This window comes from Adelges cooleyi, unplaced genomic scaffold (assembly GCF_023614345.1).
Source record: "Adelges cooleyi isolate 19-005CV unplaced genomic scaffold, UGA_ACOO_1.1 ACOO_flye_CR_arks_rails_tigmint_CR_PRNA_108, whole genome shotgun sequence".
Lineage (NCBI taxonomy): Eukaryota > Metazoa > Arthropoda > Insecta > Hemiptera > Adelgidae > Adelges > Adelges cooleyi.
Genome location: NW_026095761.1, coordinates 2905868 through 2927963, shown reverse-complemented (window position 1 = coordinate 2927963; position 22096 = coordinate 2905868). Strand labels below are relative to the sequence as shown.

At 29.2% G+C, this 22096-nt stretch overlaps 3 protein-coding genes across 4 annotated transcripts; 1 reads left to right on the top strand and 2 right to left on the bottom strand.

The window, feature by feature from the left end:
- Positions 1-471: 471 nt before the first annotated feature.
- LOC126846262 (methyltransferase-like protein 22) lies at positions 472-8127 on the bottom strand. 2 transcript variants are annotated; one of them, XM_050585549.1, is made up of 7 exons: positions 7813-8127; positions 5273-5423; positions 3393-3512; positions 2388-2576; positions 2136-2303; positions 830-923; positions 472-734 (listed from the first exon to the last, which is right to left on the bottom strand). In XM_050585549.1, exons 2-7 carry the CDS (start codon positions 5355-5357, stop codon positions 542-544), a joined length of 849 nt encoding a protein of 282 aa, XP_050441506.1. In that variant the 5' UTR covers positions 5358-5423; positions 7813-8127; the 3' UTR covers positions 472-541. The 2 variants fall into 2 exon arrangements, with proteins under 2 accessions (XP_050441506.1, XP_050441514.1); XM_050585557.1 differs by lacking the exon at positions 7813-8127 and adding an exon at positions 5506-5615.
- Positions 8128-8342: 215 nt separating this feature from the next.
- On the top strand, positions 8343-19172 carry LOC126840531 (RNA-binding protein 25-like). The gene is made up of 11 exons (XM_050576355.1): positions 8343-8746; positions 10322-10519; positions 10843-11111; positions 11451-11684; positions 11773-11973; positions 12407-12577; positions 12656-12784; positions 13700-13789; positions 14223-14249; positions 15200-15212; positions 16776-19172. The coding sequence occupies exons 1-11, from the start codon at positions 8572-8574 to the stop codon at positions 19031-19033; spliced, it is 3765 nt and encodes a 1254-aa protein (XP_050432312.1). The 5' UTR covers positions 8343-8571; the 3' UTR covers positions 19034-19172.
- A 920-nt stretch (positions 19173-20092) lies between these two features.
- On the bottom strand, positions 20093-21737 carry LOC126846277 (40S ribosomal protein S3-like). Its single transcript, XM_050585569.1, has 4 exons — positions 21605-21737; positions 21477-21522; positions 20638-21145; positions 20093-20313 (listed from the first exon to the last, which is right to left on the bottom strand). The coding sequence occupies exons 2-4, from the start codon at positions 21507-21509 to the stop codon at positions 20120-20122; spliced, it is 735 nt and encodes a 244-aa protein (XP_050441526.1). The 5' UTR covers positions 21510-21522; positions 21605-21737; the 3' UTR covers positions 20093-20119.
- Positions 21738-22096: the final 359 nt, after the last annotated feature.

The window sequence follows — 22096 nt, the reverse complement described above, 5'->3', positions numbered from 1 at the left end:
TGTATGAATTTCAGAATTCATTATAAATTACAATAATTGTATAAGCTATTAACGTTAAATTCAAAATTAATTTTAATTTTATTTTCACTGCCTTTAGCTCACTGCCTTAGATTATTACCTAATGGTAGGATTTTTTATTTACTGTGAATAATTTTGCTACAATCGATGAGTATTTATATTTATTATTTGCATATTTGATTTATAGTAATTTTACAAAATACATGATTAACATTTTTTTTTTAATTAAGTATAACAAATACAAATTTAGTTGTACACAATTATTTCTCTTCCTATAAGAAAAAACATTTCATGTATACTATTATTGTCGATATGATTAATGTTTCTATAGAATATATATATTCACTCAATTATGTATAAAAAAAAATGTAATATATATATTTGAAACGTTGTGCCCATAACATGCGGTATTTGCATTATATTATTATAATAATTAAAATGTTAAAACATAACAACTGTTTATTGTCTTTTTATTTAATATAGTTTACAATGAGAACTTTACAAAATATAATAGTCCTTAAATTTAAATGGTATATTCGTGTTGAACGGTCAATTTAAACAGTACTAGTTCTTTAGCACGGTTATACTGGAAATACTGTGTGAAATTGCAATTTATTAGCTCTACTTTGATCCAAGATTCGTTTTCGTTTAACAGTTCTACAAAGTAATCGTAGCAAGGAGCACAGACGTCCAAATCTGACGTACTGAATACGTATCTAAATAAAACATTTTATTGATGATACATATTAATAATCAGTAACAAAATGAAATGAAGGCAAGCACTAAATAATCATTACATTAACGGCGTTACCTTTTTTCCATAGCTACATAAGCTGTTTGAGCATTTGTCATAAGTTTTATTAAGGTATTAACAAATTGTTTTGTTAACTCATTGTCATAAACAACTGTGAACAAATTACGAGCACTTTATTTCTTGTAACTCGCAATGTAATTTCACTAACAAAAGATTAGCATTAAACATTCTTTATTTAATTAAAATGTAGTTGTAACATAAAATAATAATGTTAATTGTCCATTATTACACTTGGTCGTCCTTTCTTTTATTGCAACAGGTATTTTTGTTTGTACTTTTACAGTAATTGTGTTTACTGCAATACGAACCTGACTTAATCGTATTTGAATTAAAACTTTTAAATAATAAGTTTAAACACTACCCAAAAAAAAAAGGTATAAAACGTTTGAAAAAAATAATGACAATATGACGTTTAATACATACAAATTCTCTTATTTTCAAAGTGTAAAAGAGACTCAAGAGAGAAAAAACTTACCAGTTAATTTATTAGAATTTATAAATAATTAGCTATAGAAAAAAATGTTTAGATGAAGAAATGTTAAAAGATTGCACATAAGAAATGAGTATCATTAATAAAATATGCCAACCTAAATTATGAAAATATAATTTTATATTCTACTCTACTGTTATTATTATCATTTAATTAAATCATATTTCAATTACTTCGCCTTTTCTGTTTGAGCGATGAGTTTTTCTTACTATATTAAAAAATATTACGACAATTATTCTCGTTGGCGTTAAAATGTATTTAATATAATTTTACGATTTAAAAAATGTCACATGTACCTTCCCCGATTATTAAACTTTTTAAAGAAATATTAACATTTTTTGTCTCGTTCATAACTGGAAAAGTAAAAATATTATGTACCTACATTTTTTATAAATATGAAAATTAAGTTTTGGCTCATATTTTTACAAATAGTATACGCCCAATTTGCATTACCTATATATTTATACCTAACAATTCTTAAGACAAAAACGTTCATAATTATTAAGCTTTTTAATAATAATATAAGTATTCATATTTTTACAAATGGAGTTTTTCTTAAATTAGTTACTTTAAAAGTTTGACTAACTAAATCAGCTTTCATTTTTTTTAAGCGTTTATGAAGACATTTTTTTTATAATCGTTTGGGGTCAAATAAAAATCTTAAAAAGTGTTTTTTATATTTATTCTTTAAATTCGATTTGCTCGGTTTCAGCACGAAAATGATCTAAAACTAAAAACCCGTCCTCTCATATGGGATCCGGGAGGATCACTCCAATAATATTCATTTAGTAAATTAACAAAACTATTACAAACCATCCGTTGCTATGATGATTGTTACGGTTTTGAATTTTTCCCATAGGGGTTCTGATAATTTTGGTTCGAAAAAATCAAGCGGCATAACAATAGTCCGTCCGGTAATTAGATCTTCGTTAAGTTTGATGTTTTTCTCGATATTTGATAAAATATCTTTATTGTCAATATCTAAATCACCGTTAGCAATTAAGTAGGTAGAGTCGATTTACTCAGGTTATTTTTCATTTATAGATGGGCACATTGTGTTTTTACCTGTAAATATTGTTTCTTTACAATGCATTGCGGACACAATGCCGGTTAGACCTACTCCTGATCCCAATTCTAAAACTACTTGATCTTTATTGAACACGTCTCTCCTGTTCATTATGAAATCGCTCATTAGCAACGCACTTCTCCATACTTGCATGCCTACCATGTCCAACGGAGATTTGTTAATGTGCTCTAAAGAAAAATTACATCATTTGATTAAAATTCAAAAGGGAATTCAATTAAAAATTCAACAGTATGTTTCTGGTATAGGCAATTTCGGCACGTGAAGAAGGACCAAAAACTGTTATTTTCATTAAACAATGAAAAAGTATTATTTATGTAAATACGTTTCGGTATAATAATATGTAGTACTGAATATTGCAAGCAATTGCCGATCAGTATTGGTCATTAATCTAACAATCGTTTATCTAAAACTGACCGAAACTAAAAATCTGAGCCACTAACACAATACAACAAGATTTTGGAATAAAAACCAAAATACTTGTTTTGCTGAATCTTAATCTGGCCTTGTATTTTCTCAGGCACGTCTACTGTCTAGTAATTTTTCCAAATCACTTTCAACGTTATGTTGTACAGAATTATTAATAATTATAATTTTATATTTTTGCCGAACGTTTAAAACAAATAACAAACAGTTAATACATTTGTTTTGACTACCTAAATAAATGCACAGAAATAGGAATTGGGGTAATGATTTATAGCTTTGGGCTTCGGTGCAAAGCCCAAATAATATTAGTTTTATGATAATGTTGTAGTGTGTTATATTGTTAGTTTGCTGAATCTATACATTGGATTGATTTATTTGATCAGCGTGTCTGTCAGCCGTTTACAATTTGAATCCAATGGATATTGAGGCCACCCTGGTTTTTTTTACTGATGAAAATAAATAACAGTTACATTTTAATGCGATAGCATTTTTAAAAAAATATATTAATAGGTAGTTTTAACGAAAAATGGTTGACCTGTGTATCGTATGAAATATCGTACCTATAACGACTCCTCTGTCAATTGAATGCCTTTCTATAACTAAATCACCGTCTTCGTCGACGCGGATTTCATTTGTATCAGGCTTGGCACGGTGCTTGAATTTAAATAAACTTCGCACATCTAAAATAAGTTTAAAGTTGTTATACAACATGAGTTGTTGTTTGTTGTACAAAAAAACAGGACTCAACTTCAGTTTCTCATTACTATTAAATGTAATAACAACTTATAGACCTTAACGTGTATATTTTATTAACTTTTAAATTAGGAAAATTATGCTGGTCGATAAACAGTTTTGGATAATTACTTTAAAATTAATAGTTTAAAATCTAGGACGGGAAGAAGAGTAAAATGTAGTATTATATTATTTGTCTACATCACTCCACTTTCGGTACTATTTCAATAACTTTAAAAGTTATTATCCAAAACGGGTTATCGCCCAGTCAACATTTCCACCAAATTATTCTTAACTTAAAAATGTATTTAATATATACGTTACCATATAAGATAGACCTCTGGAAAATACTAAATAAGGTAATATACTTAGTAGTTATATAGTATTGTAAAATATTGTAAACGTAATTGTTTTCAAAAAGAAAAACTACAAAATTACAATTATTTTAAGAAAAAATTGGTGTCTTATCCTTAATAAACCACCCTGTATAGTATATATAAATTATACATATTCATATATTAGGGCGGTGTAGGGTCCTTATTTTGGTTCTGGTTGAATTTTTGATCTGCTGCCCTTCAATTGGTTCAAAATTAGGGGAAAATGCCATATTTTTTAAATTTTTTATTTCGACCCCACAATCGTCCCACAAGAAAGATCGATATTTTTTCAAATTTTAACTTTGCTTCTATTTTTAACTTATTTATTTTTTACTGGGTTTGAATTGAGTTAAAAAATGTATGTTAAAAGAAAACATTCCATAAATCTTATGAACAAATTACTTAAATAAAATATTCAAATTTGAATTGTTTAGTTCGTAGCAATGTATATAGCATAGAATCTATACTATAGATATTCTTAAATACAAATATTATACTATAAATAATATACTATTTGATTTATAAATATTTTCACGAAAAAAGTCACGAGGTATATAATTGTAGTCCAATTGAATTTTATTATAGATGACGAAAAATCAACCTCCTAAGGCCGAGATTGGGAAGATTGGAGGTAGAGATAAAAAATCTGAAAAGATTTTGGGACTTTTTGTGGAATTAAAAAATGATAAATGAAGAGTAAATAGTTATATGACAAACAATTAAATGGGGGGGGGGAGGGCAAACCCTCTACGTGATTTTGCAAGACTTATTATCTTATTACTTTTTATGTAAGTTCACTAAATCCGCCATTTAAAAACGTACGATAAACGAGATTTGTAATTTGGAAAACTATTGGGACTATAGGTACTATTACTTTATTTAATCAGGTGAATATAGCCAAGTTCAGTATTCGAACACAGAGGTCTACAATAATTTTATTCAGGTATCTATTTTTTAGTACTGAGTACGTATCATGTATGGACTATAAAATCGGTTATAAATTGAATATATTATTTCAACTTTTATATTGTTCATAATCAATAGGTATATTGTTAAGATATTTTCAAATAAAAATAAATAATACAATTTAAAATATATACCAATTTCCATTAAAAATACTCAGGGTACATAGACAGGAAACTAAGGGGGGGGGGGCGTAATTCCTTTAACTATTTTAAAAGTACATTTAATTACTGGAACTTAAATTTTAGTAACGATATGAAACTTTACAGCGTTAATCAATAAATTAAGGGGCCTATGCTATGTGTAGAATGAATAGGAGTTTCAAAACTATATGACTATAAATAATAACATAATTATTGATCAATTACTTCGTATTGGAATATTTGTATCGTTAATTTCTTCGTTCATTTCTTGATATACTTCGGATTGTACTGTATAGATATTTTCTGCCATATCGTTCGGTCTTTATTTTATTTTTACTATTCGCACTTCATCGATCACACAGCACGCTAATATTACCTATCAGAATAAAAAACAATAATTACTAATTAGACGATTATTTTTATTAATGCGAATATTATATTTGAAAAACAAATTTAACTTTAAACGTTTAACCGCATTATATTTTGTTTAATGTTGTTAATAATTGTATTACAATAAAATATTTCCTACGAGCTGCGATTATCATCGCACAGGCTTGATTATTCGTGCAACGAAGGCCAAAAACGAAAATCGTTCAGGGTAGGTAACGCGATTAGCCAACAAACTCGGCCAAGTCTAAATATGTTTTTTTGCCAACCACGCTTCATAGTAAACAGTAATAAATGTCTTGTTCGATAAAAAGCCAACACATTTATATACCGTAGTTATATAGCTGTCTAATTATTGTCGCTGGACATTATTATTATTTGAATTCAAAGATCATACTCAACCTATTAGGATTGATTAAAACGAATTCTTATACGATGATATTTTTGATACGATTTTATTAATGATTAATGATCATTACCTATCGCTCTATAATTATATATTTTAAACAGAAACACACAGTCAACTGACATAGAAAATCGACATTTATTTACATATGTACATACATCATATTTAAGTTAATTAAATAAGTAAAATTACCAAAGCTTGTCCAAGTTATTCCATTTAATTGACTCGTTAAAACAAATAAAGATTTTCAACTTAAAATTTTTAAGAAAATACATAAGTTACAACAAAAAATAATAGGTGATATTTTTAAACAAAATATTAATAAAAAATATAAAAAGCTTATTAGTTTTAATACTATTGCGCCACGGCTTTTCCTATGTAAAGTATTGCATTGATATTAATATTTGTTAATATTAAGTGTTGTTTGACTTATTGTAAGGCGTTTGTAATATTTTTAAAGAAGAATAAGTAAAAACTACTTACATCTGAAAAAGTATTTTGAATTATCGTTGGAACTTAGAAGTGCGATAATATGTGATAAGTCAGTATTATTATCGAACACTTACTAAAATAATATTTTATGCCTTAGTCAAATTTTTGTTGAATGTATTTTCTAAATACGGGTATTTTTAATTAATACTTTTAAACATCTCGTTAAAAATTGACAATTTTCATTAAAACTCGTATAATTTGTTTTTCATTAAAGGTTTGAATATACCTTACAAATTACAATGAGTCAAACAAGACTTAGTTACACGTTGTATTTAGTAAAAAGACACGAGCGTTGAATTTGATAAAAAAGCATTAGCTTTTTATAATTGAAACAAATGTATTACGAGTAGTTTAAGTTATGAATTGTTATCCTAACAAACTGTACGTTTTTTTTTTGTAAATAGCTATCTTATTTAAAACCGTAAAAAGTGTAATTTAGCTCAGGAAAATTAAAAACTTACTTTTGCTTTAATTTGTATGTATTTCCTTAATAATTTTACGTTGAAAATTGTTATTTGGTTTATTATTGAAATGTGTTCAAGAGTAACTATTTTAGAATTTATATTGTTAATTTTTTAGGTATACATTAAAGCAATTATTAACTGTTAAATAATTTTATTATTATTAAAATTTCGTAATGTTTAAGAAGGATTATTTTATATATTATAACTAAGGCGCCCGGTGGCCATGCATTTTTTTTGTTCAGAAACATGCTTCACGGGAAAAGTGTTTAATAAAATCATTATTTAACCATTTTTTTTTGTTTATTTATGTATTGTAATCAAAAATTGAAACCCTGTTCGAACTACAAAAAAAAAAAATGAAAATCCAATTACTCTACGAGGCATAGAACAATTTTTCTGTAAATTAATTTTTCACCACCAAAAGGGGTGAAAAAGCTACCTTCAGATGATATCTAATGTAAAAAAAAATGTACGTTATAAAATATCTTATAACTTATTAGAGATAAAAATAAGTTTACAAAACTAAAAAATGGCCCATATTTTGTGATTGAACCTTTCGACACTTGGGGGAATTATCGAATTTATCTACTTCAGTCACTCCACGTTATCGCTATCAAATATTAATAGTTATAGCATGTGATTATAAATTATAATATTACACGTCTCGGACCTCGGTCCACTTTAAGACAATGTACTAGGTTATAGGTATGACATTCGCAAAGGTCGTTACACGTTCGTCTATTCATCGAAACGTGTAAACAAGAAACACGCTTATATAGGATATCATAATATGGCACGTTACACTTTTATAGCCATATAGGACAAAGGTACAGAAAGTTGCTACAAGTCCGCTTAATCGCGAACCGGCGGCCTAACGTGTAAAATGCAATGGGTCAATTGTCGAGTGGGAAAAACATCACGTATTCCGTGAAAAATTGTTAAAAAAAATATCAAGTTGAGTTATCGTAATACTTGGAAAAATGAAAAAGCGTTCGCCGTGTGTACGTGGTAGATACCTTACGGACGGCGGGGCGGACGGGTAAGCGATTGCTGTAAAATATGGTGATTTCGTAGGCGGTAGAGGATGTATGTGTGTGTAATGTGTAGACTGTAGAGAATAGAGATAGTGACTTTGGTTTGAAGCTCGGAACATTTTCGTTTTGGTTACACGTTGTCGTAAAAACGCCGGTAACAATAAAACATAATTTATGAATCACACCAACGACAATTGTACACGAATTTCAATTGTAATTATTTGGGTAAACGATGAACGTTAGAACGATTTTTCCACACGTTCGAATCCGGATTCCGGTATACAACGACAATAATTATTTATTTATCCACGTATGTACGAAAAAAAAAATCCCAACGGTTAATTAACCGAGGTAGCGATTCGCGTCACAGTACGGTAGAAAAACAATGGTGGGAGGTACAGAGAGACATTAGACGGAGAGAGAGCAAGAGTCCGAGGAGGGCGAGTGAGACAAGACAAAAAATGTAAGCGACGGGCAATCGGTGTGTGTGTGTGTGTACGGAACGAACCAATGATAGGCCACCACGAGCCAGGCAGTTCACGATTTTGTTTACATCATCATATTTTATCAGCAACCCGCACATTTTCCAACTACCAGCGCAAGACAACGGTTTATCCGCATTTCTCGTTCCAACTTTGCTGACGTCGTAAGTACAACCGCCAAACAAGTAAACCGTGTCGACTGTTCCGTTGACACTTCATACTTACCACCGGAGTTTGTGTGTGTGTGTACGAGTGCAAGATGATGATCCTGTACGCGGCGGTGTGTGCGCTGTTCCTGGTCCAGTCCACGATAGCGGACGCCGGTGTTAAAGAAGAGGAAGCCGCTGTCGAATTAGACGAAGGAGTGTTGGTGCTGACCAAAAACAATTTCGACCAAGTCACCCAGTCCAATCAATATGTACTCGTCGAGTTTTGTGAGTATACTGTCGAGACGGGGGATTAAAGGTTACTACTCCCCTCCCCCTACTGTTCCCCAAAATGGTATCGTGAGATTAGAAAAAACAATTTACATGTCGCATCATCGACTTGCCCCAAGCTTTTGGATAGTATCTGGTAATGTCTAGAAGAAAAAAAAATTAACAGGCTAATTAGGTTTGGTCAAATCGTGGGAATGTTCTGTACGTACATATTATGTCTTGAGAGGACGCCACACGTGTAAAACTAGCTATTTCTATAACAGACCTGTGATGTATGTAGTTGACGCAGAGTTCTGAAAGCAATATTTCACACCGTGTGTTGTCAGTTTTTTTTCGATATCCTATATAGCTTCATTTTTATTGATTGTTTAAAATTATGTCCTCATAGGGACATAGTTTAAAGTTGATGGTCTTTTCTGTTGAAAAGTTCACAATATTATTGGGGATGGGCAAAATACAGTATTTTTAATACGGAATACTATGTTTTGCCTAGCATATGTTTAGTGTTTAACCAAAAATATTGCTTCCGTAAATAACCAGCTTATTTATTGCCAAATTTAACTGAGAAATATAAACAAAATTTACTGGAAACTAAAAAAGAAAACTATGTTTTTCCATTTTACCAGTAGTGAAAAAAATATTTAAACAATAAAATTATTGCTGCAGCATAGTAAAAAAATAACTTAAGCTACCTATTTACTTTTGTATGTATTATAATAATTACCTAAGCAGATTAAGTATCTAATATTCTTGCTTATGTTAATTATACATTTTTGGAAATTGACTTATAAAACTCGCGTTTATAATTTTTAAGCATATTAAAACAAATATTCTTTAATTTGTCACCATTTCAAGTATTGTTTGGTCTACCAAATGATGTATTAATATTTTTATTTACAAACTTTCAAACTTAGAATTTTCTCTAGTGTTAAATAATGGTAATTAAAACCGATAAAAAAAAATATTTTAGGCAATTACTGATTTATTGTTTTTGGACATAAATGTATAAAAATAAATAAAAAACATACTGGATAATTAATTTTCTTGAGAACTAATAAATTGCGATATTGTAATTCTTTTTGAAAATATTGAACTGTCAAATTTTGAATATTTACTTTTTTTAGTACTTTTTAGAGATCTTCCAACTTTTAAATTGAAACATAACTCATATTTTGTTAGCTTTTTTTAAGAAGTTATTTAAAATAGAGCATTTTGATTGATAAGAGTTAGTTTTAAATAATAATTGCAATCTTTTTGTAGTGCTTGTGGATTGAAACAACTCTGTCTACAATTTAAGTGCTAATAACTTAAAAAGTAATAATTAAAAACTGGTTATCGACCAATCATTATTTTTACTAGATCATTATTGATTAAAAACGTTTAAATTTCAAAATTAGAATTATTTTTATTTATAAAGTATTGACAAATTCTTGATGAGTGAATAGACTAATATACATACAATTTAAGTTACTAGATAAAATAATTGAAAATTGTAATGATGTATATTTTTTGCTCAATGCTACCAACTATTGCGCCAACGATATTATAACGCTTACTTATTTTTAATTACAGATGCACCTTGGTGTGGACATTGCAAACAACTTGCACCTGAATACGCAAGTGCTGCTCAAGAATTGAGTAAACAAGAATCTCCTATAAAGTTAGGCAAAGTAGATGCTACTTTGGAAGGTGAATTGGCTGAGAAGTTTGGTATCCGTGGTTACCCGACTTTGAAATTCTTTAAAAATGGCAACGCTATCGATTATACAGGTAAAAATACTTGAATTTAACACATGTGACGCGTCTTTATAAAACGTAGTTGGCGAAAAAACTAAACCCAAGGGATTTAGCACAGCAGACGATTGGTATTCACCCAAAAACATAGGTGTATTTGGGTTGCACTTTTTTAAAAAAAAAGCTGGTGCTAAATTTTTTCCCATTTAAGTCAGAAAACTAGTTTTTGTCATTTTATATAATTTATGTTTTTTAGGTGGGATTTCTAAAGACGCGTCCCACTTTTATTTGTTTTTATATCTATTACAGTTAAAAGTATTAGATCTAACTAATATTTTATCATATTTTCCTTCCTATAGGTGGCCGAACTAAGGATGATATTCTCCAGTGGGTGGTAAAGAAATCTGGACCAGCCGCCAAAACTTTATCGTCCGAGGAGGAGCTTACCTCATTCATCGCTAGTAAAGATGTTGTTATTGTGGGATACTTTGAAAATTTGGAATCTGACGCAGCAAAATTATTCAGTGATATCGCCGATTCTGTTGACGACCATCCCTTCGCCTTAGTCTCTGACTACTCTAAATTCTCTAATATCGAACATAAGGAAAAAATTGTACTCTTCAAAAACGTTAGTACTAAGATTTTGAATTTATTAGAACAAATTATTTTTTTAAAATAATACTATGAACTCGTAGACAGCACTTTGTCGTTTATTTCTTATAAAAATGACATGCTAAAATGCGGTGGTAGGAGCTAAGTTCAGAATATTTGCAGAAAATATTATGATCCTATGTAATTTACATATTACTTGTTGAGCCGCTATCCTTCATTCTTGTATATTTTTGTCTTAATGTGCTTTCTATGAGTTATTAGCAGGTCCACCAACATTATTTTACTGTAAAGAGTGTACATAAGAAGAAAAATAATCTATAATTTAAAACAAATCATTTTTTATTTCAAAATTTAGTTTGATGAAAAGAAAGTTGTGTTTGATGAAGACGTTAAGGATATCGAAGACGTGAAAAAGTTTATTTTCGTTCATTCGTTACCACCGATAATTGAATTCAATCAAGAAACGGCACAAAAAATATTCGGCGGTCAAATCAAAAGTCACTTGTTACTCTTCATGTCGAAAAAAGAAGGTCATTTTGACAAGTACATCGAAGACATTAAACCCGTGGCTTCAGAATTTAGAGGAAAGGTAAAATATTAAAAGAGTCAATTTAATACATTTATAGTAACTTAAACAGATGGTATAAAGTTAAACATTTTTTGTTTTGTGTTCGCAGATTGTATTTGTTTCCATTAATGCCGACGAAGAAGAACACGTACGAATTTTGGAATTCTTCGGAATGAAGAAGAACGAAGTACCCAGCATGAGGGCTATCAAACTCGAAGATGATATGACAAAATACAAGCCGGAATCACCTGAATTGTCCAGTGAAAATGTAAAGAAGTTTGTTTCAGATTTCGTCGCTGGAAAAGTCAAGGTATAGTTGTATAAATAATTGGCTTTAATTCATACAACATTTTTTACTGAACAACGAATGCATTTTCCAAATTGAGTACTTATAATATAATGATATCTACATTCATTAATAAAACAGATGTACGTTTCATTTGTCTTATGAAATGTAGTTGTTTCATTGCCATAAAGAGGAGTAGTACATTTTGTTTTTCTATACAAAAACTTATATATTTGTGACTGTAATGACAAAATCAGTTACATTAAATTTTTGTAACAAAAAATAATATATTTTATCTAAACAAAACCCACATGTAATCAAACTTATTAGCAGACAAATTAGTTTTTTTGGTAAAACTAAGAAACGTATTACTTTTTATTATGGGCTTTAAAATAGCATCAACACTTAATGTTGGCTATTAATATTTTAGTATTCATAACAATTTTTTTTTCTATAGCAACACTTACTCTCTGAAGATTTGCCTGAAGATTGGAACAAAACTTTAGTCTGGACATTGACTGCCGCCAACTTTGATGAAGTAGCTTTAGATCCAACTAAGAATGTGCTTGTGGAGTTCTATGCACCGTGGTGTGGACACTGTAAACAACTTGTTCCGATCTTTGAAAAAGTAATTTCAAATTATATATATTTATTTCTAATTTAATATTATTTTTATTATAACAATATTTAACCCTTTGTCCTCTAGGTTGGTGAACATTTTAGCAATGACGATGATGTTATAATCGCAAAGATGGACGCTACAGTTAATGAGTTAGAACATACCAAAATTTCCAGCTTCCCTACGCTTACGTTTTATCCCAAAGGAGATGCTAAGGTATAATTAATACAATTTTACAATTATTTACAGCAGTTTTTTTTTTTTTTTTTTAATATTTACCTATTGCTCTTAAATCTAAACAGTTAAATTGGTTACAGTAAAAATTAAAAAAAAAATTAATTAAATATATTTTTCAGTAAGTAATGTTGGGGAGTTATTTCAATTAAAAAATAAAGTTACTTTGCCTAAATTACTTTTTGAGTACCTAATTTATTTACATTTGTAATATACTTACAATTTGTAAGTAGTCTATTCATAAATCAAGTCAGGTTAGGTTTATTCAAATAGCTCTTTCCTACTAACTTTTTTTAATTTAAGTAATGCAATTTAATAAATGAAAGTAATTCGAGAGTAATTTTGAAATTTAGTGTTATCTAATTATATATATAAAAAAAATTAATAGAACTAACAATTTTGTGTTTAACTAAGAATTACAAATTATTTATAAAAATTATTTTTTATTTTAAATAATTCTAAAAAATGTATTTATTATTTATAATTGTATTCAAAATCACATCTTTTTTTCAAAAAATTAAACTGTGGTTGAGTAATTGTGAATTTGATTTCAATACAGCTTGATATTTCCACAAACTACGTAATGTTTTGAAGAAGTGATGATATTTAAAAAAGAGCTTTATTTTTTATAATTAGACATTCAGTTATTTTATACGTTCAAATAATAAATAGTCAATAAAAAAATATATTTGAAAATAAAAATAAAATTGTTAAATCAAATAATAGATAACTGTTATAAATCATCAAATAATAAAGTATTAAATAACATTTATCCCTTAATCTAGATAAAAAATGGTTTGATTAACGTCCAACCCTCCTGCTAGTTTAACTCGTTTAGTTAAATAAATATTGTGGATTTCAAATATGTAAATATAATTTAATTTTTACAAATTTTAGGCTATCGAATACAAAGGTGACAGAACGTTGGAAGCTATAGTCAAGTTCGTGGAGTCTGATGGTAAACAAGACAAAGCAGAACCCAGCTCGGTAACTTAATTTTTCCTTCTTTTAATTGCTATTTAATTACGAATTGTATCAACTGCGCTATTATATTTCCAAACTAATTGGTTTTAACTGCGAGTTAGTTATTGTGTGCAGGTTATCATACTTTTTGGCACTGCACTGGAGTAATTTAAAAAATCTGTGGTTATATTCTTTTTAATCAGGAAACCTTAATAAATCAAATAATGCAACTAATAAACACACATTTTTATGCTTAACTATGCATTACCATAGTTAATTTATAATGTGTAATACAAACGAGATAATTTTAGTATGTATTGTTCTATATTCTTGACAAAAAAAATTGTTTACACTGCAAACTTGAACTGTATTAAAGAATGACAATTATTTACAATATAAAAAAAAAAATTTATTGTTGAATTTATATTAGAAAATTAACAAATTTTTATTTTTTTAGAGCGAAGAAGAAGATGACGATGAAGATGTCATTAGAAAAGACGAATTATAATCACACAACACGCAAATTATTTTCATATAAATATATATTTATACATTTTCTGAATGTACTTTCAGGAACATCATAAGTGATCTTAATATTGCTTCAAACTTTTGGTTTTTTTTTTTATCCACATGGTACTTGTATTCAGTTTTATGGTTACGCGTACATAATATTCTGTTTTCATGAAATTTCATTTAATGTTTCCAAATTGTTTTTAACTCCATTTTCAAAATGTATATTTTGCCAAGACTGTCATAGATAGTTCCAAAATGAACTAATTAAGAAATATAAATTATTTTACTCCTATGTCTGTGGTCTCTTGTCCTATCATACATTAGCTTTGTGTTTAAAAGTGATTATCTTAAGTAAGTTTATTGTGTTAATCATTATTTTAAGTGTAAGTTGTATAGAATTTGGTATGATTATTAACTAAATTACGTTGTCGGTTGTTAATTCGATATAACGGATTCATTTTTTAAATTACGAAATTCTAACATCGAGTACTAATTGAAATCTCCAATCTTCACAACAATGATTAGCCACTAGGTTATACTTGTAAATTACAAATTATTTTATAAAAAAAAAATTATATATTATATATAATATTATTTTACATTGCTTGTTTACATAAAGTTATATTTATATATTTTTTAACAACATTTTATTTAACTGCATACATATGTAAATATATATGTATTTGTATAACAATGAAAGCTTGGGTGTATTTTAGTTTATTTTTTAAATTATTATAATGTTTTAACATCACAAAAAATAATATTTGTCTACATACGATTTGTTAAAATGTTATCTTCTTATTTTAGTTAATTTTAATAAATGCTGATTTAATATTATGTTAAAAAATTATTTTCGTTTTATTTTATCTTTACATACTTGATATAGACCCCAAATGCAATGAATTACCCATTGTTTATAAGGTACCAGTGGCCTGTGGGAAAATATTCAGGGGAGACTGAAAATACCTAACTATTAATTCCTACAAAAACATCAAACAAGAACAACTTTTATTATCTTTAATTTATTTAGCTGCAAGTGTTGTACTTGCAACATACAATTTTATTTTTTTTATTGAGATACTGCATATATACAATACATCTACAATTTAATTTACTTATTAGTATTTTATGTCTTACATTTTCTTGTACACCAATTTAATTTTGTGATCTTTTTTTTCTGCAAACCCCATTGGCTTTTCTCCTCCAAAAATAACGGAAGTAAAACAAAACAATTTATTCCTTTTGCCGCAACCAGCAAGCCACGAAAACTTATTATACCAACTGTTTTGAAATTGTCTAGTATATATTGTAATATTTACCATCAATGAATGACAATTAAAGGTTAGGTGTTGGACGATTACTTTTGAACTGACATTTTTGTTTGTATGTTAATGTATTAAAATTATTTTATAATAAAACGTTCAACAAGATGATGTCTTTTTCCATTTTTCACATTTATAAAATTAATACGCTGAGTCAAGAGATGTGGCGATTGGCGGACAGTCGCCTGACGGTGTAGTGTAGGTACTTTTTTTAATGAAAACCGTTTCAATACATAACTGATACTGTCAGTCGACCGTTCCCAACCACACTTCCCCTCCCATCCTAACTTTGAAACTCTTATAACTTCAGAAATAGTTGTTCAAAACTGGTTATTAATCAATCAACATTTTTAGTACATTATTCTCAATTTAAAAAGTTGATGAAATGTGTGTGTGCGTTACCATTTAAGTTTCAAAAGTTGATATAAAAATAATTAGTTTGGGAGGGGGGCAAAAACAGAAAAAAATTGTGAAAAATTGAGATCACACTGTATAAAAACAATATGAAAAATAAATATTGAATTTCTTGTTAAATCCCATGAGATATTGAGTGGTTCATGATACATAAGGTGTATCATAATACATAACATTTTTTTCATACTTGAGATCTAATATCACTTTTTTGTATAATAACAATATTATAATACGAATAAATAATTTATTCCCGAGATTTAAAAAATCAAATTATACTAATTGCTGCAGTTGTACTATTATATTTTTTTTAAATCGGTCCTTCGTGAATCGTGGGAAAAATATTTTCTTCCATGAAAAAATGTCCTTGATAATCACGACCACTATAAACAAACAACATCATTGTTATCAATTTCGTGAGCGCAAATATTTTTATCAAAAATTCATGACTCAAGACCTAAAGCGACAATCATGTCGATCGTCTAATGCCGATTGCGGTTTTCGTAAAAATGCGTTTTGTTAAGTAATGAGAAAATGTATTTTTAATAATTAGTAATTCAATTAAGTACTAGGTACCAATTAAATGGTATTGTCAAAACTAAATCCGGACGTTGCTGTTTATTTGACCTAGGAAATAAATTAATTTATGTAACACGCTGTTTATTACATACACGAATTTGGTAAGATAACAAACTGTTCACAATTTATAAATATATATTTGTTAATTGGTCTTAAATTGTTTTTATTTAATTTTGTTCTTTTAGCGTTTAACAAAACATTACCAATGGACGATCCAAATTTGAATCCAACAGGATCTAATGCTGGTTTTCTGCCAACTACATCGGCAAATTACTTAGTTATGCCGTTCACACCTACTGTGCCAAGTGTTCCTGTTCCTCAGTCAATGGTATGGACTCCAATGCAGCAAGTGGTGCCTGTTACACCACACGTTGTGTCAGCCCCACCGCGATTTAATCCTCGGGCGACTCGTAAACATTTTCGCCAACCAACGCCTTCTGAACCACCTATTACTGTATTTGTTGGAAATATTGCTGAGAAAGCACCTGATGCTATGATCAGGCATATATTGGCCACTTGTGGAAATATAGCTTCTTGGAAAAGAGTCCAAGGATTTGGTTTTTGTGAATACTATGGTGCAGAAGCTGCGTTGAGAGCCATAAAGGTTTTGCATGATATGGAAGTTGGTGGCAAAAAGCTCGTGGTGAAGGTAGATGCAAAAGCGCAAGAAACCTTGGATCAGTTCAAAGCAGACAAAAAAGGCACTGAAGATTCTGAAGAAAATCAACAGTTTGAGGTTTATTGTCGTCAAAGGATCGATAGCATAATTGCTGAGCACAATGAAGAAATGAGTAAAGAAGGAAAGAAAAACGAAGAAGAAGAGAAACCCAATATTGTGGACGGAGTTGGTTTTGATTTAGTTCCGAATGAAGATGAGAAAAAAAGTTTAATTACTAGAGAAATTGGAAAATTTCGTGAAAATATGAAAAAACGAGAAGAAGAAAAAGAAGTAGAAAGAAAAAGGCGACAAGAAAAAGAAAAATTGAACGGAAGACATGCAACTCCTGAAAGTCCAGATTCTGAAGAAAATAGAAGAATACGTCGTAGAGAAGAACGAGATAAACGTGATAAAGAAAAAGAAGAAAGAGACAAAAGGGAACGAGAACGAGAAAGAGAAAGGGAAAGAGACGAGAGGGATAAACGTGACAGAGATCGAGAAAAGAAAGAAAGAAGAGACAAAGAAAGAGATCGGGAAAAAAAAGAAAGAGAAAAAAGCATTGACAAAGAAAATCGTAAAGAAAAAGAACCAGAAAAAAATAGAGGTCATTATGATAAGAATAGATTAAAAGAAAAAGAAATTGAAGATGAAGAACTTGAATTAAAAAAAGAAGAAGACAGACGTCGTGAAAGAGAACAAGCTTACCAGGAAAAACGTAAACAGTGGGAAATTAGAGAAAATCAGAAAAAAAAAGAATTGGCTAAAGAACGTGTTAAAAAACAAATGATTGAAGAAGAAAGAGAAAGGAATGCTAAGAAACTTAAAGAATTTCTTGAAGATTACGATGATGAAAAAGACGATGTAAAATACTATAAAGGTAGAGAGTTGCAAAAACGAATTGAGCTCAGAGAAAAAGAAATTGAAGAAGACGGACGGGATCGACAGAAGGAAAAAGACGAGCTCGAGGCTATCCGAGAAAAGATTTATAATAGCGACTTTAAAGATCCAGAATTGGAGTTTGCCAAAATTCTTAAAGCTAGAGAAGAAATGTATAAACCTAAATTAATAATAGATGTTGCGGAAAAGCAAAAAGATAAATTGAGACGATATGAGGTGGAATTAGAAAAAGAAATACAAAAACAAAGGGACATAGAAATGGAACAGGAAAGATACAGACAACAAAATGAAGATACACAAACACCTAGTCCACAGCGTCCGGCGACCCCTCCCAGCGTTGAGCCTCAAACACCACCACCTGAAATGGCTCCGATGGCCCAGCCTACTACTTTAATGATTAAGAAAAGAATGGATGTCAAAGACGTATTTAATAACGATGATGAAGAGCTGCCGAAACCAAAGAAAAGAAAATTGGTTCCTCTTGATTATACAGACAGAAAAGAAGAAGAAAGTAAGGCAGTAGAAGAAAAAAAGAAAAATATTCGTCAATTGATTGAACGCATACCCACTGATAAAGACGATTTGTTTTCATTCCATCTCGACTGGTCTGTGGTTGACAATCAGTTAATGGAAAAAAGAATTAGACCATGGATCAATAAAAAAATCATTGAATACATCGGAGAACCTGAACCTACATTAGTCGATTTCATATGCTCTAAAGTTTTAGCTGGTAGTAGTCCCCAGGCTATACTGGACGATGTTCAGATGGTACTTGACGAAGAAGCTGAAGTATTTGTTGTCAAAATGTGGAGACTTCTTGTATATGAAGTTGAAGCTAAAAAATTGGGGTTGGTCAAACTGGAAGAAAACGGCCACAAAGATCCTTAGTTAAGTTATTATTACTATGTATAATTTTGTAAATAAATATGCATACTAAGAAAACCACGTTTTTTAAATCTTATTGATGACATATTTATCATCTTAATAATAAAGACATATTTAAATAAATAAACACTTTAGTAATTAATTCAGTGTTAGTATAGAAATCTGTATAATTCAAAAAATGATAATAAAATAACTTTATATGTATAAACGGTCCCTATTTACTATTTTATGTTTAAAGATTATGATATTATTTTTTTTTTGTTGGTAAAATGTTTTATTTTGTTATATATTCACTATTTTGTATCAGTCTTATAATATTTACAATTGACTGTTTCTACATAGTGTCATATTTTTTTGTGTTTATAACAATAAACAACTAATCTCGTTTTAAATTTAAATTAAAGTTTCATTTATGAATCTGATTATAAATCAAGTCGATGAATACTGTATATAGTAATTTTTGATGTCGATGAAGATATAATAAACCATTTAAATTTAAAGTAGTATCCAACGAGTTTTAAATGCTATACAATAACAATTTTTTAGTTTATTTATTTTAGATAACATAAATACTAATAGTACATGATATATAGTTATAGCAGTAGTTAGAAAGATCGCACATTCTTCTGTAAAAGATGTAAACCATGTAAATGCAAAAATGTTTGGTTAACGTATTGGCAAAGAAATTGTATGTCACTAAGTTAGTTAAAAAGATGTCAAAGTTACGTAATTCATGTGTAAAAACTATTTCTTGGTCTTATTTTTTTTTGCTGTAGTTGTAAATATTTCCAGTGTATTCTTAAAAAAAAACTTCTGGTTTGAATCACTACAATAAAAAAAGTACTGAATCACCGTTTAAAATTTAAAAAAAAAACATGTACAGTTGTTATTTTAGAGATAACTTTTTTGTATTTAGAACATTTTTTCTTTGTTATTTAAAATTGTTCAAATAAAACTATTGTATTTAATATTTGGATTTTTACTTCAATAAACTATTATTTAAAAATGACCAGGTTTGATTTAAATTAGAGGATGTATTGAATGCATAAATAAAATAAACCATTTTAGTTAAAAAAACAAAAGTTTATTTTATGCGACCAGAGGAACAACAGGTATAGCTGGTACTGGCTCCGGTTTCGATTTAATATCACTTGTTGGTGCTACAGGGAGAATTTCTTCCTTAGGCTCCGCCACACTAACATTGTCTGGTAATGGCTTCTTTGGTCCAAGTTTACCAGTTTGATCCCACGGCAACATGATTTTAACTTTAATTCCCAACACACCTAGAATTATAAACAAAAATTAGCATAAATAATAACGGAGGAGTAACATAATAAACAAGTAAATAACTGTTGTATTATATTTATAAAAGGACATAATATTAGTGATATGCCTAATAGAATGATTTTAATAAACCAGACATTTTCATAACTCAACAAATTATTTAGAATTAAATTAAAAAAAAAAAAAAATTAAATGTGTATAACACCAAATACATTGAATAGTTAATATTATATTAATAATATAGTTAAAAGTATACTATTTACTAATTAAAATACATTTATTTTTTAACAGTTTTTAAAGTACATAGGTATAAACAATATTACCTTGTCTTAACAATACGTGTCTAGTTGCAACATTGACGTAGTCATTACATGGATCACCACTGTGAATCATCAAACCGTCGACAAACTTCATGGACTTGGCACGCTGACCTCTCAATTTGCCAGACACGACAACTTCACATCCCTTAGCACCACTTTCCATAATAAATCTCAGTACACCATAGCAAGCTCTTCGGACAGCTAATCCTCCAATCAATTTGTAACGTAGTGATTCAGCTTGGGCAACTGCACACAATCCGCGCTGAGCTACTTTCTCAGCGAAAAGCTCAACAGCCTTATCCTTGAAGTCAAAACGTTTTTGGATGAGAGATGTAAGTTCACGAATACGACGTCCTTTGTCACCCAATACATTCTGTGTACGAGTAGCGGAAATTACTATTTCAGTACGGGATGGAGCTGCACGTACGTCTACACCAGAATAACCATCTTCAGCCAACTCTCGAGTCAAGAACTCATTAAGTTCAGCACGGAGCAAACCGTCAGACACAAACTAAAGAAATAGATAAGTTGTCAAAAAAACAAAAACAAAAGCAATACAATTTGAAAAAAAAAATAGAAAATATTTAGCATAACTTTATACTAAATTAAATAGCAATGTATAACAACTGTGAGACTTCTTTTACATTTTAATTGTGTTAGGTTAACCTTTAAAATACGGCAGCAAGATGCACATTACACTAAGGGTTACCATAGATAAGGAATGTTAACAGTTTTCTGAAATGTTTTACAATAAAATTAAGTCTTTAAATAAAAAGACACAATAACACATTTTATTTTTTACTAACTAGATATTTAGAAAAATTAATAGGCATTACGCTTACCCTTTTCTTAACAGAAGTTGTTTTGGCCGGCATTTTTCACGCAGACCTAAGACATTAGTTAAAGTCGTGTTATTTATAAAAAGTCTTTAGTATTTTATAATGAATTAAGTAGCATTTTAAAATCTTACTTTAATGAAGGCGACACCTTTGACTTGGACAGAAATCCTCAATTTTCTGGTTAAATTACAACCTAAACGGCATGGTAATGTGACAACAAGCAAAAAAAAAAGAAATTGTAAAATGATTAAATGTTAACCAACATCGGTGACGAACATTTTTATTACAGTGTGACCAACTTAATACATTTTCGCTTGTCAACAATATGTTTAGATTTTCGCTACATAGATAGCAGCATAAACACTGCTTATGAATAATACAAAATATCGTGTAAAATACACAGCTGCGTAAAGTTTATACTATTATGTACTAACCAGAGTATAAATAACTGTAGTCTGTTGATAGTGAAAGGCTATTATGTGGTAATTTGATTTTTAAAAAAATCTAAAATATGTTAATTTATCCAACATAATACATAATAGTCAGTGGCGTATATAGGGGAAGGTTTTGGGGTTCACCCCCCCCCCCCCAATTTGTGGTTGTACGGCACATGTGCGAGTTCA